At 42.3% G+C, this 14077-nt stretch overlaps 1 protein-coding gene, 1 long non-coding RNA gene and 1 pseudogene across 5 annotated transcripts in view; 1 reads left to right on the top strand and 2 right to left on the bottom strand.

Moving 5' to 3' along the window:
* Positions 1-14077, top strand: part of LOC143397668 (uncharacterized) — an 83190-nt gene that overhangs the window by 43143 nt on the left and 25970 nt on the right. For all 4 annotated transcript variants that reach the window (XR_013091191.1, XR_013091192.1, XR_013091193.1 and 1 more), the window contains exons 2-4: positions 1587-1687; positions 4402-4471; positions 8601-8743. This is a non-coding gene — a long non-coding RNA (uncharacterized LOC143397668). The remainder of the gene's footprint in view (positions 1-1586; positions 1688-4401; positions 4472-8600; positions 8744-14077) is intronic.
* Positions 891-1039, bottom strand: LOC143398700 (U1 spliceosomal RNA; annotated as a pseudogene).
* Positions 9388-14077, bottom strand: part of Wnt5b (Wnt family member 5B) — a 114697-nt gene continuing 110007 nt past the window's right edge. The window contains exon 5 of the mRNA XM_076854023.1: positions 9388-10827. Coding sequence (XP_076710138.1) covers positions 10369-10827 — 459 coding nt within the window. The 3' untranslated portion in view covers positions 9388-10368. The remainder of the gene's footprint in view (positions 10828-14077) is intronic.

Below are 14077 nucleotides of genomic sequence, written 5' to 3'. Positions count from 1 at the left end.
AGGGAGTTAACTATTTACCATTTTATGAGTTATCTATTGTCTTAGGCATGTAACCTTCCAAACTCCCACCAGTTTCTCTTTGCTTCAAAATGTATCTCAATATACTATCTTAGTTTTTTTTATTTTTTTATTGCTTATGTCATTAGCCCTCTATGTTTTGTTGTTGACTTTCAGTTGATAGTCCACAAATTGCTTCAGCCAGTTGCTTTATCAAGTTAAATTCCTCTATCATTCTTCCCATTCAAAATTCCTGGTGGTGCCAGGTGAGGTGGTGCATGTGTATACCTGTAATCCCAGCTACTTGGGAGTCAAGAGAATCACAAGTTTGAGGATGACCTGGGCAACTTAGAGAGACCCTCTCAAGACAAAAATATAAAGGGCTGGGGATATAGCTCAGTGGAAGAACACTTGCCTAGCATCCACAAGGCCCTGGTTTCAATCTCTAATACTACAGAAGGGAAAAAATTCCTGGTGGCAAGATAGGGCTGATTATTGATCATATCGTGAGACTTAGCTGTAAATGAATATCTCTTACTTCAGATAACTACATTCTTTCTCTCTCTCTCTCTTTTTTTTTTTTGAATCAGGGATTCAACCCAGGGGTGCTTAACCACTGACCCACACCCACACATCCCCACATCCCTACATCCCCACATCCCCAATCCTTTTATTTTGAGGCAGGGACTTGTGAAGTTACTTAGGGTCTAGCTAAGTTGCTGAGGCAGGCTTTGAATTTGTGATCCTCTTGCTTCCCAAGTCACTGTATTACAGGCATGTGCCACCATGCCCGGCTATATATATATATATATATATATATATATATATATATATATATATATATATATATATATATATTTGTGTGTGTGTGTGTGTGTGTGTGTGGTGAGGAGGTGGGGAGTACCAACATAACACCCCACTACCACAAATTATGTAGTCAGGTTTCCCACTTTTGGGGAAATTACAGAAGTCAGCACATCCAGAGTACAATGGATAGGTCTCACCCTTCATGATCATGAGATCTCCTCTGCCAGGTAAGTATCACCACGTTCTTTAATTACCCAGAAATCCACTGAAGAGCCAGTATCAAGTACTGTGTGAGGCATAGGGCATTACTTAATCTCTCTGAGTCTTAGTTTCCCCATCTGAAATAAGTGGATAATCATGCCTAGGTATTGAGAGAATTACATATATATGTATGTAAAGCAGTTAGCATACAGTAAGTACTAGATAAATGGTAGCTATAATTTACGCACTTTTTAAATGATAACCTTCAAGTAAAAATATCCTGCTGGTTGGAAGTGAGAGAGGAGCATAAACATAGCCATGACTAAGCATGTGCTTAATACACAGATGTTTCTCAGGGTTGTGCTCCATTGTGATCTTGGTGTTAGCCAAACAGGATGAAGTGATCCCTTCTGACTGCATTACTCTCCACACTCAATCTTTAAAAAATAAGTAAAAATAATGTTAACCTAATTCTTATCCAGTCCATCCAAGTGAAAAATCTAGAACTCAACTTCACTGAGCTCCCCACTTTGTTTTCTGCCATCAATTCACAAGGACTCACTAACCAATTTTTGCACTAGGGTGTGCGACCCATACTTCTGGCTGGAATGATGAGACAGTGACCCCATGTGGCTGAATAAAGAACTGCAGACTAGTCCCGCACAAGTGGAAAGTACCACAGGTTTGGACCCAGGCTGGGTGGGGTCCAGAGAATGTTCTTGTTCATAGTCTTTGTCACATAAGCAGTTAGTTTGATTCCTCAGGCATAGTGGTGCACGCCTATAATTCCAGTGACTGGGGAGGCTCAAGCAGGAGGATTATGAGTTCAAAGCCAGCCTCAGCAATTAATGAGACCTTAAGCAACTCAGTGAGACCCTGTCTCAAAAATTTTAAAAAAGGCTCCATGGCTCAATGGTTAAGCACCCCTGGGTTCAGTCTCCCATACAAACACACACAACAACAACAAAACCCCATTTTTCCAAGTTAGAAAATAAAATGAGGAAAGAAATAACAGCAAATAAATATGAGTGAAATTATTTCCTACTTTACAAATATATCTTTCTTGTCCACCAGCTAAGATTCAAGGGCTAGATGGACTGTAGTCTCAAATAAAAAAGAACAAAAGAAAGCTAGCTAGAGGGCATAAGTGAGTTTTCAAATGCTTGCTCTGTTTCTCTTCAAGAGCTGTGGAATATTCACAGAAAAATCTTTGCAATGCTTACCCCTCTCAGATATTTTTTTCTCTGCTCCCCACCCCCGGCCTCTACACTGGGGATTGAACCCAGGGGAACTTAACCATTAAGCCGCATCCCCAGCCCTTTTTATTTTTTGTTTTTATTCAGGGTCTTGCTAAGTTGCTTAGGGACTTGCTAAATTGCTGAGGCTGTCTTTGAACTTGTGATCCTCCTGCCTGAGCCCCCCTAAATCACTGGGATTACAGGTGTGAGCAACCATGCCTAGCAGATATTTCTTTTTGGTGGACTCTTATCTTGAAATACTAAGAAAAGTATGAGAAACCAGTTGATACTGTAGAGTTGTGCTGTCAAAGGGAAAATGTTTTAAATCATTAATGAGAATGGTCCTTTGAATAGGGCACAGTATTCATCTATCTATAGAATTAATCCCATTCACAAAGTTTCCTAGGGAACAGGGCCTTCACACTAGTAGACTTGGATTTTCAAATCTTATTTTTTTGGTACCAAGGATTTGGAACCCAGGGGTGCTTAACGACTGGGCCACAACCTTAGCCCTTTCTATTTTTCATTTTGAGACAGGATCTTGCTAAATTGCTTAGGGCCTGGCTAAGTTGCTGAGGCTGGCTTTGAACTTTCAATCTTCCTGCCTGGGTCTCCTGAGCCTCTGGAATTACATGCCTGCACCACCATGCCCAGCTTTCCAATTCTTTTTAAAAAAAAGTCCCAGGACTTCTCCTATAATTAGGCACTTTCACAAACAAAGGATCTCTCAATAAACATTATGAGAAATTCCATAGTAAATACTTAGGAGTTAAGAATTGAAGCCATGGGCGTTTAACCACTGAGCAACATACCCAGCCCATTTTGTATGTTATTTTGAGATAGGATGTCACTAAATTGCTTAGGGCCCTGCTGAATTGCTGAGGCTGGTCTTGAACTTTCGCTGCTCCTGTCTCAGCCTCCTTAGTTGCTGGGATAAGGCTTACATTACCCACTCCTGGCCCTCCCTGACAAAGTCTTAAATTCCTCTGCTCCTTTGATTTGAACTGCTTAAAAAGTTATGGGATGGTGGAAAGAGCTCTAGGCCAGCAACCTCTCCCTGGAAATTTGGAATACAAATCAGGAGAGACTCAGAGTCACATGCTATAACTGGAAATATAGTCTGTTATCTCAGAGGCTGTCGGTTACCATGTTTCCCACCATGGGGGACAGAGGAAGCTGATCCACAGAGAAAGTAAGATGGAGATGGAGATGAAGAAAGACTTGACCTCAGAGAAGAGAGAAGAGGAAGGGAGGAAAATCTAGAGGTGTCCAGTTCAGTCCCTGAAGACTCCAGAGTCTATGAGGCTCTCAGGAACCCTTAGACCACCTCCTCCTGATCTGGTTCAAATTGATTTATTACTCGTAACTTTGAGAGAACAAACTACACAGTTGCCTGGATAGTTATTCTCATTGTATTTCAGTTTCCTCATCCATTCAGTGAGAATCATCTTTTATTCATTCAGCAAGTATTTTTTGGGGTGCTTTCTATGTACTAGACACTATTTTAGGATCTAGGAGAGGATACAGGGAACATAAGGAATTTAAAAAATTCCTTTATGAAACTCAACTTTTAAAAAGATCTTGGAAATAAAGTAAATATTTGGAAGACATAACTTTCCAATCAGGTGCCAACCAAAGAGCTGGTGGACACAACTAACAACCTAAGTGCCAAAATTTAGAACATGTACTACAAAGCCAAGGCCACTTAGAACAATATATATTCCTTTTGACTTTAAACTAATATTAAAAGAGACTGGGAGACTGGGGATGTGACTCCATGGCAGATTGCTTGCCTGGCCATGTGAAACCCTGGGTTTGATCCCCAGTGCTAGAGAAAAAAAAAAAAAAAAAATCTGGTGAAAAGGGTCCATCCTTTCTTTTTTGGTGCTGGCTATTTAACCCTGCGGTGCTCTACCACTGAGCTACATGCCCAGTCAACTTTTTTTTTTTTTTTTTTTTTTTTGGTACCAGGGATTGAACTCAGGGCACTTGACCACTGAGCCACATCCCCAGCCCTATTTTGTATTTTATTTGGAGACAGGGTCTCACTGAGTTGCTTAGCGCTTCACTTTTGCTGAGACTGTTTTTTTTTTTTTTTTTTTTTTTTTAATTTCTTTTTTTAAGAGAGAGAGAGAACTTTTTAATATTTATTTTTTAGTTCTCGGCGGACACAACATCTTTGTTTGTATGTGGTGCTGAGGATCCAACCCGGGCCGCACGCATGCCAGGTGAGCACGCTACCGCTTGAGCCACATCCCCAGCCCTGAGACTGGTTTTGAACTCTTGATTCTCTTGTCTCAGCTTCCCAAACTGCTGTGATTACAGGTATGCACCACTGCCCCTGCCTCCCAGTCATTTTTATGTTTTATTTTGAGACAGGATCTTACTAAGTTGCCGAAGCTGGCCTCAAAATTGTGATTCTCCTGTGTCAGCCTCCCAAGTATCTAGGATTACAGGCGCTTCCTTTCTTAGAGTCTTTTCTTTGATATCTTTTCTTATTGCTTCTGCTGAAAGTCCCTGCAGACACTCTGCTGACAGCCACTTTTCCTTCCATAACCAAGCAAATCCTTTTTCCCCCAGGGATATGAGTTCTGTAGTTTCTTGCTTGCTTTGACTGTGAGCAGATATCAATCTATTTTCGATTATCTGGGAAGTAGTAGATAATACACATAGGTGACACATGAAATTTGAAGATTTTTTTTTAACCACCCCTCCTCCTATGGGGTTATTTATCAAAACTAATTGGGAAGCCTCAGTGAGCTCATTTGGCTCTATCTTCCCATGCTGCCTCTGGTGAAGTCGCTAATGAACTCAGTGAAGAGCAAAATGCAAGCAGCAGGAGGCAGACAGAAAAGGACAAGACAAGTCTACCTGATAAACACCCAACTCTCGAACAATCTAGAAAGTGCACTGGTAGGACCAACCTTCTTACTTTAGGGGAATAGGGCAAACTACCCATACTCTCTAGGTCAAATCAAGAATCAGAGCATCCTTTACTTTTCCTTTTAGGATATCCACGGTGCAGAAATTCTTGTATAATAAAGAACTAACAACACTTTGCAACAATGGCTCATGTGTCTTCCTCAGCCCCCTAAAGTTCCTTCTATAGAAATAAAGCTTTTCGGGGGTGGGGGGGTTGTAGCTCAGCGGTAGAGCGCTTGCATAGCACTGGGTTTGATCTTCAGCACCACATAAAAATAAATAAATAAAATAAAGGCATTGTGTTCAACTACACCTAAAAAATAAATATTAAAAAAAAAAAAAAAGAAATGAAGTTTTTCATCATCAGGTAATCAGAGGACAGGGGTTTCCAATCAAGACAATCATACTCATCAGCTTCTCAGCCAGAAGTGATGAGTTCTTTTTAATTTTCTACATAGTCCAGGCCTCTAGTGTCTCTCCACCCCCCACCAAGATTAATTAAAAAAAAAAATCATTCCTGTGCATATGGGTGTGCATGAGTATACAAGCACATCTTTGCATGCACAAACACACACATGCACACACATACACTCTAAGATTCTCCAAAACACTCATGCTAGTATCAGCAGTGTCTGGCAATGTATTGGAGCCTGTTTTAAGATGGAAACATCTATTTGTTTCCAGCCTCTTAAGATGGTGTGGCTTTCTGCCCAAGGAAACAGGCTTCTTTCCTGATAAGCTACTGCAACTGTAAGCTGTCTATCTCAAGGAGCAATCTCAAGCACAGGATGTCTCCCCACCTCCTAAAACTCCAGGAGATGACAGAGTTAAATAAGATGCTGATGATTAAAGAGAGGAAGCAGCCAGAATTTCAAAGGCAATAACCAATTTGGGGTTCAATGCAAGTAGCAACTTTTGTTTCCCACCTCAAAGAAGGGAGGGTGGAAGAAAACTAAATGAGCTCTCCAAAGTAGGCCTTGGAATCCAAGTTCTTGCAAGGCTTTGCTCAGGATGGTTTTGTAAATGGAGGCTTATCCTAACCTTAACCTTGGCTGAGTCTGCTTTCCTCCCTGCTCATCTACTTCCTGTCCATCCTGTCTTTTATATAGAAGCAGTCAGGAATACTTTTTCATAATTTCATCTTGAATTCAAGGTTAAAACAAATAGCTAGATGAATATAGAAATTTGATGGATACGCTTTCCCTGACCAGTTCCAGGCAGAGGAGGGAGGTGGTACATTCCAGGGCAACCCAGTTCTGCTCTGGACCATTCCCTTTTGTCAAAAAAGTTCCTGGGATAGTTAGGACTGCTTGGTCTGGGCAGTATGATCTTTCAGTTAAACTCCATGTTCATGTTTATATATGCGCACACACACACACACACACATATATAACATATATGTATGTATGTATATATATACACACACACACATATATTTTATATATTTACACATATTTATTTATTTGTTTATTGGTACCAAGGAGGATTGAACCGGGGGCACTTAACCACATCCCCAGCCCTTTTTATTTTTTTATTTTGAAACCAGTTCTCACTAAATTGCTTAGGGCCCCGCTAAGTTACTGAAGCTGGCTTTGAACTCACAATCCTCCTGTCTCAGCCTTCCGAGCTGCTGGGATTACAGGCATGTGCCACCACACCTGACTTAGCTCTTTTTATTTATTTTTTAGTTGTAATTGGACACAATTCCTTTATTTTATTTATTTGTTTTTATGTGGTGCTGAGGATCAAACTCAGGGCCTCACACTGCTAGACAAGCGCTCTACCACTGAGCCCCAGCCCCAGCCCGGCTGGCTTAGCTCTTAATGACTGGAAATCCAGTGATAGTCTTTGGACACCAACATAAGATCCCCTCGGGTTCTTAGGAAAGGTGTAGCAGTGACAGGCTCTGCCCTAGAACAACTAGATTAAAATTTCTGGTGCTGGAAACCTAGGATTCTGTGTTTTTATAAACATGGTAAAGTTTGGCCCCTGTGTAAGATATGGAGGTCCTTATTTAGAATCCCTGAGGCTAGAGCTCAAATTTCCATGTCCCCTTCCTGCTCTAACCACCTATAGTTCTGGGCAGAACTCATTTTTTTCCAACTTGGTCAGCCACATTTCTGCTGCCTTACTGGTCACTCCACAGACAGATGCCATTCCACCAGCATGTGACAATAGTTATAAATTCATAGGTCAGAGGATGCAGCAGTCTGGTATTTGCACATATGACTTCCTCCCATGTCAAAAAGAGAACATCAACTTACTCCACACACTTGTCATGACTGTATAGAAATACCTCCATATTTTATATGGGACTTTTCAGTCAGGCATGGTGGCCCATGCCTGGAATCCTAGTGACTCAGAAGGCCAAAGCAGGAGGATTGCAAATTTAAGACCAGCCTCAGAAACTTACTAAGACTGTTTCAAAATAAAAATTTTAAAAATCTGGGGATGTGTGTGTGGTTCAGTGGTAAAGTGCCCCTGGGTTCAATCCCCAGTACCAGAAAAAAATAAAAATGAAAATAAATTAAAAAATGAATTTCTATGAACATGGAAATGACTTTCAAGGACTGTAGACAAGTCACTGCCAACTAATTTTCCAGTATTTGTAAGGATGACTTGGATTTCAACTCCTAAGTTCTTTGAGCACTTGATATAAGGAACTCCCCAGAACTCTAGAACAGTGATATAGGAAAGAATAACATGTGGCTGGGGGGTTGTAATTCCATGGTAGAGCATATGCTCATCATGTTACAAAGTCCTGGGTTCAATCCCCAACACACACACACACACACACACACACACACACACACACACAAAAGTGTTTCACTTATTGTGGTTGATAAGTGACTGGTTACTTATGTTTAAATATGGTTAAGATGATTAAAAGGCTATTAATGAAGCTCGGGCATAATTTGGATCTTTTGTAGACCAACTGAATTCAATCACTTTCTTTTATGGATGGTCACCATGAAAATGTGGACCAAAGGAATCTGAATAACAATGTGAGTTCCTGATAAAATAACCCTTTGTTGGCCAGTCATTTGGACCCTCTTCAGCTACCACAGACACAAGTGGCCTGTGTGGCCATGTACATCTTAGGGAAAATTGTTAGAGTTTTGCAATATAATTTGCTCATTAAAACCCAACTTAATTCCTTAATTCCATTATTTCCCCAGAAATAAATTTTTCTGGAAGGAAATGGATATTTATATAGTTTCTAGCTCACCTGCAGGCTGGTTACTCCAGGGCAGCCTGTCTTCAATAACTCCTTGCTCTCTTATTTATTTAATTTTAGTGGTGCTGGGGATAGAACCCAGGGCCTAATGTATACTAAGCAAGCACTCTACCATTGAGCCACATCCCTTTGTTTTTAGAATAATAGTATCTCTGTTGCTGCATCCATAAGCTCTTTCTTTCTTTCTCTCTTTCCAGGTCCTAGATACTGGGGTCCCAAGCTGAAGATAGCAACAAAAAGAAGGCTACATAGAGCTTCCTGGCTGCCAGGGCTTAACCCAAAATCTGCAAACACACCAGCATTAACTCAGAAGGTTGCAAAAATGCAAGGAGAGAAAAAGGTAGGTATATAGGAAGGCATATGCTAACATCTTAGAATTCTTTTGTTCATAACAATAACAGTAATGGCTACCATTGATTGTTTACCTTTGTGCTAGCCCTGGGGGAGAGTCCTTTAATGTAGTACCTTATTTAATTCTCACATACTCTCCCTCTCTCCAATCACCAGACTAGAACTCTAAAAAGTCTCAATTTCCTTACCCTCTTTCACAATGCAGCAGGGTTCTAAAACTCAAATCAAAACTCAAAGAAGATGGGGGGGTGCTGCTCAGTGGTTACAGCCCTTGCCTAGCATGCATATGGCCCTATGGTAGATCCCCAACACCATAGAAAAAGAAAAAAGAAAAAAAAAAAAAAAGAAGAGAGAGAGAGAAAGAGAGAGAAAGAAAGAAAAAATGACATTGAACCATACCATTTGAAGAGATTTGCACAAAATAGTGAGAAAAGCAATAATCAGAGAAATAAGGGTAATATTAATCTCTTAAGAAATGACCTATCCTGGGCTGTGAGTATGGCTCAGTGGTAGCACAATTGCCTAGCATGCCCAAGGGGCTGGGGTTCCATCCTAGCACCCAAAATAAAATAAAATATAAAAGGAAACTCATGAAAGATAATTGTGTGTCCAAATAAGGAGAGGGAGAGAAACCTCGGTGAAGGATATTTAATGTCAGAGGGAAACTGTACATCTGGGCAGAGATGAAGACAGCGTGCCAGGCCATCCGGGCCTGACCTGCCCACATGTCCTGTTGTCCATGAGGCCTCCCTTGATGGATGACAGCAGCAGCAGTACAAGTTTTCTCTCCCTGTGAGGGAGGACTGTGCAAGGTTTGCTGGGTCCCATGTTGCACCTGGGTTTCCGCAGCCCAGGCATAAAGACTCAGTTAATGTCTCTCCAGACATGGCAGGTCACATGACCCCCTTTCCTCCTGGGACAGAAATTCATAGCAGGAGCTAGTGAACTGTGGAGGAAGAATGATTCTTGCTGGAAAGACAGGCCCCAAGGGCTCTCAAGAGGTGCAGATTCCTTTGTGGTCACCAAGGTCCAAGTGACATCAGACCTCTCTTCCATAGAGAGGAAGTCAGTCTTGCAAATGTGGATTCTTATGTGTGCATACTGATAGGAAAGTAAGAAAGCATTGGGCCCCTTACAGAACCAATTTATATTCTGGGCAAGACCCTGCAGCCATCAGGATTTATGCTGAGGTCCTGTCACCTTCCACAGGGCCTTTTGGCCTTGTGGCTGGGGTAACGGGGCACTTATATACCCAAGAGGCTCCAGACTTCCACACAGGATCAGCTCCTCCATCTAACCATTGCCTCTTTCCTCAAGGCCATGATGGATAGACAGTAAATATTTCCGTGAACCTACATCCTGAGAGTCCTCACCAGAGGGAGGGAAAGAAGCCAGTTCTCTCTCCCACTGGGAGCAGAGAACCAGCAAAGTCCACTCCTCAAAGATTGCTAGCGTCTCTTAAATAAGCTTTTCCTTTGCATTTTCTTCTTTTAATTATTTATCATCCATCCATTTATTTATACAAATATAAAATATATTTATATAGATTTATATAATATAGACTTTTGTGAGGCAGAGTGGAGGAGAGGGTCGGGAAAGCAGGACCCTCCCGGGTTATTTACAGACATACTGGTCGACAATCTCGGTGCATTTTTTGCACTTGACAAAGCAGCACCAGTGGAACTTGCAGTGGCAGCGCTCCACCTGGACGCTCTTGAACTGGTCGTAGCCACGGCCACAGCACATGAGCTCACAGCCGTCCATGCCCTCCGAGGTCTTGTTGCAGAGGCGGCCCTGGGTGCCCAGGGAGCCCGTGGTCTCATTGCGTAGGCAGTAGTCAGGGCTGGGGTCTACGTAGACAAGGTCCTCTGGGGTGGGCTGGTTGAAGCGGCTGTTGACCAGCTCCAGCTTGCCCTTGCGGGTGATGCGCATGGCAGCCGCGCTGTCGTACTTCTCCTTCAGTTGGTCCCCCACCTTGCGGAACTCAGCCAGCTGGAGCCAGCAGGTCTTGAGGCTGCAGGACCCTGAGACGCCGTGGCATTTGCACGCTACATCTGCCATCTTATACACAGCCTGAGCGGAGAAGAAGAAAGGGAAAATAAGAAGAATCCCCGACGGAGGAGGTTAAGAGGGTGGTGAGGACCAGGCGCCAAGGTGCATGCCTGTAATCCCAGGGACTCGGGAGGTTGAAATAGGGGAGTCGCAAATTTGAGGCCATCTGAAGCAATTTAGCAAGACCCTGTTTCAAAATTAAAAAGGGGCTGGGGGGGGCTGGGGTGGTAGTTCGGGGCCAGAGTGCTTGCCATGCACATGCGAGGCCCTGGGTTCGAACCTTAGTACCACATAAAAATAAATAAACTACAAAAAATTTAAAAAGGCGAGGGCTGGGGATATAGCTCAGTCAGTGGAGTGCTTGCCTAGCATGTACAAGGCCCTGGGTTCAATCCCCAGCACAAAACAAACAAACAAACAAACAAATAAATACATGAAATTTAAAAAGGGCTGGGGATGTGGCTCAGTGGTAAAGTGCCCCTGGGTTAGAACCCCAATACCATAAATCAATAAAAAAGGTGGGGAGGGTATCTATGGGCCAAGTACACAGAAGGGCAAATAGGGAGAGGCAGATAATTTTCAAAAATCTTTCCAGGATCCTCAGTTGCTCAGATTGAAAGAAAAGAGAAGAGAAAAAAAAAAAAAAAAAGAAAAAAGAAAAGAAAGAAAAAAAAAAAGAAAGCATTACACAGAACACTAGAGGGGCAACACAAGACATTTCTATTTGCTTACAAGAATAACATTTGGGGGCTGGGGTTGTGGCTCAGTGATAAAGCACTTGCCTCAAATGTGTGAGGCACTGGGTTCGATTCTCAGCACCATATATAAATAAAAAATCAAGGTCCATCAATAACTAAAATGAATAAATAAATAAAATTAAAAAAAAAAAAGAATAGCATTTATGCCAGGTGAGGTGGTGCACACCTGTAATCCCAGCAGCTTGGGAGACTGAGACAGGAGGATCCCAAGTTCAAAGCCAGACTTAGCAAAGGCGAGGCACTAAGCAACTCAGTGAGACCCTGTCTCTAAATAAAATACAAAATAGGGCTGAGGATGTGGCTCAGGGGTTCAGTGCCCCTGAGTTCAATACCCAATACATCACCCCCCAAAAAAGAATAGCACTTAGGACACTTTCACTGTTTATCAATTTCATATTCTATGAAATACATTACACTAAATTTGTCATTTTTTTAAAAGTATTTTTTTAAGAGAGAGAGAGAATTTTAACATTTATTTATTTATTTAGTTCTTGGCGGACACAATGTCTTCGTTTGTATGTGGTGCTGAGGATCGAACCCGGGCTGCACGCATGCCAGGCGAGTGCGCTACCGCTTGAGCCACATCCCCAGCCCCCAAATTTGTCATTTTTATAATCAGAAAAAACCCTCCCTCCCTCCTTTCTTCTCTTTCTTCTCCCTCCTTCCCTCCCTCCCTCTCTCTTTCTTTCTTTCTTTCCTGTTTAGCAAACCTAGGACCCTTGTGCATGCTAGGCAGGCACTCTAACACTGATCTACATTCCCAAAAGAATTCCATCTTTTTTTCTTTCTCGCTTTTAGTGCTGGGGATTGAACCTGAGGCCTCATGCATGCTAGGCACTTTTTTGTTTTGTTTTGTTTTGGTTTTTGTTGCCCAGGCTGATCTTGAACTTCTGGGCTCAAGCAGTCCTCCCACCTCAACCTCCCAAGTTCTGGGACTACAGGTATACACCATCATGCCCAGTTCAAAATTTCAGTCTTGGTCAAAGTCTCAATCAAATAAATTAAAAAAACCCCAAATATGCCCAGCTTTTCCACAATCCGGAGCACAAGTCAGAAGAGAACCAAGAAAGAATTAAATGGTCTCTTTTCCTGTGATGGTATTTGGTCACTAAATCCATAGTCATCAGGAGCCTCCCATGAACCATCACATCTGTAAGCAGCCACAGTCTTCCACCAAAGCATCTCCTAGACACTCCCCAGAAGATCCTGTAAGTGTGGAGGAAGGTACAGACCATGTGTAATAGGAGAGCAAGCTGGTGGGCCTACCTACAGGGTAATTAATTTGAAAACAAATCTACTCCAGAAGTCACTGAACTTCAACAACATGGCGTGGATTTGAACTTGGGTTGTCCCAAATCAAAATTTAAAAGCAAGAGTAGACCAGAAAGCTGCTTACAAAGTGCTTTTCAATGAAAGCATACTGATGCACTGTGTCAAATAACCCTGGCAGCAGGCCCAGAGTGCAGATGGCAGGATAAAAAATGCGCGTCTGCTTCAGAACATTTTCTTATGCCACAGCTATTGTCACCAACTGAGTCAGGACTCGTTTTTCAAGGGTTTCTCTTAGCTTTCTTTCAAGAGTCCCCAGATTGTGTCTTTATTCAGTGCTAAGCAGAGACCATTGCAGGTGCAAGAAATTGCATAACCATCATCAGCTCATAGGACTATTGTCAAAACTCTTCCTGATTTTTTTTTTTTTTTTCCTGGTAGGGAATTATTCCCATTATTTTATGGTGGAGAAACTGAAGCTCTGGGGAATCTCAGTAATCCGTCCGGGACCACCCAGAAGGTAGCCAGAATGGTGATGACTTCTGCTCTCCAATTTTGGGATTTAAAGGTGGCTTAGGGTAGGGAAGGGAAGAAACCCCACCCCAAGGTTAAAGGCAGCAGCTCTAGGCCCAGGGCACAAAGGAACTGACACCCTTCCCAACAGGCACTTCAAAGAAAGGGACTTCAATTATCCTCTGGCCCAAATCCCCTGGGTTTGAGCTGCAGTCTGACATTCCTCTGGAAATGGTCCCTGGTTTAGAGGGGGATGGCAGGCGCCTGGAGCTGCAGAAAGAAGGAAGTATTAAGGGTCTAAAACTGTGTACTTTGCCACTAAGCAACTAGGGGAAGAGGATAAGCATCTCCAACGAGAATAAACTCTCAGGAGACCTGGGGAAGGAGAGTCAAAGCCAGACTTTGAGGAGTAAGGACAGGAATTTCAGCAAAACAAATTGGAGAGGAGGAATGTCACTGCCTTCCACTATCTGAACATTCATTCCAACCTTCCTTATTCCAAAGACACTGTTGAGACTGCAATATTTGTATTTTTTCATATTTTACTATTAATCTAATTAATTAATTTTGCATTAATAAATTAATTAATATGCCCCTTTTGTAGGAGAAGAAGGAGGGAGGGAAAAAAATCTCAGTTTTCGGCCTTTCCTGCTTGCTGACAAAAAAATAACAAAATGTGGGGCTGCGGGTATAGCTCTCTGGTAGAGTGCTTGCCTGGCATGCAAGAGGCC

The sequence above is a fragment of the Callospermophilus lateralis genome, chromosome 4, assembly GCF_048772815.1.
Source record: "Callospermophilus lateralis isolate mCalLat2 chromosome 4, mCalLat2.hap1, whole genome shotgun sequence".
In the NCBI taxonomy this organism is placed as follows: Eukaryota; Metazoa; Chordata; class Mammalia; order Rodentia; family Sciuridae; genus Callospermophilus; species Callospermophilus lateralis.
This window is presented reverse-complemented; position numbering and strand designations above follow the sequence as displayed.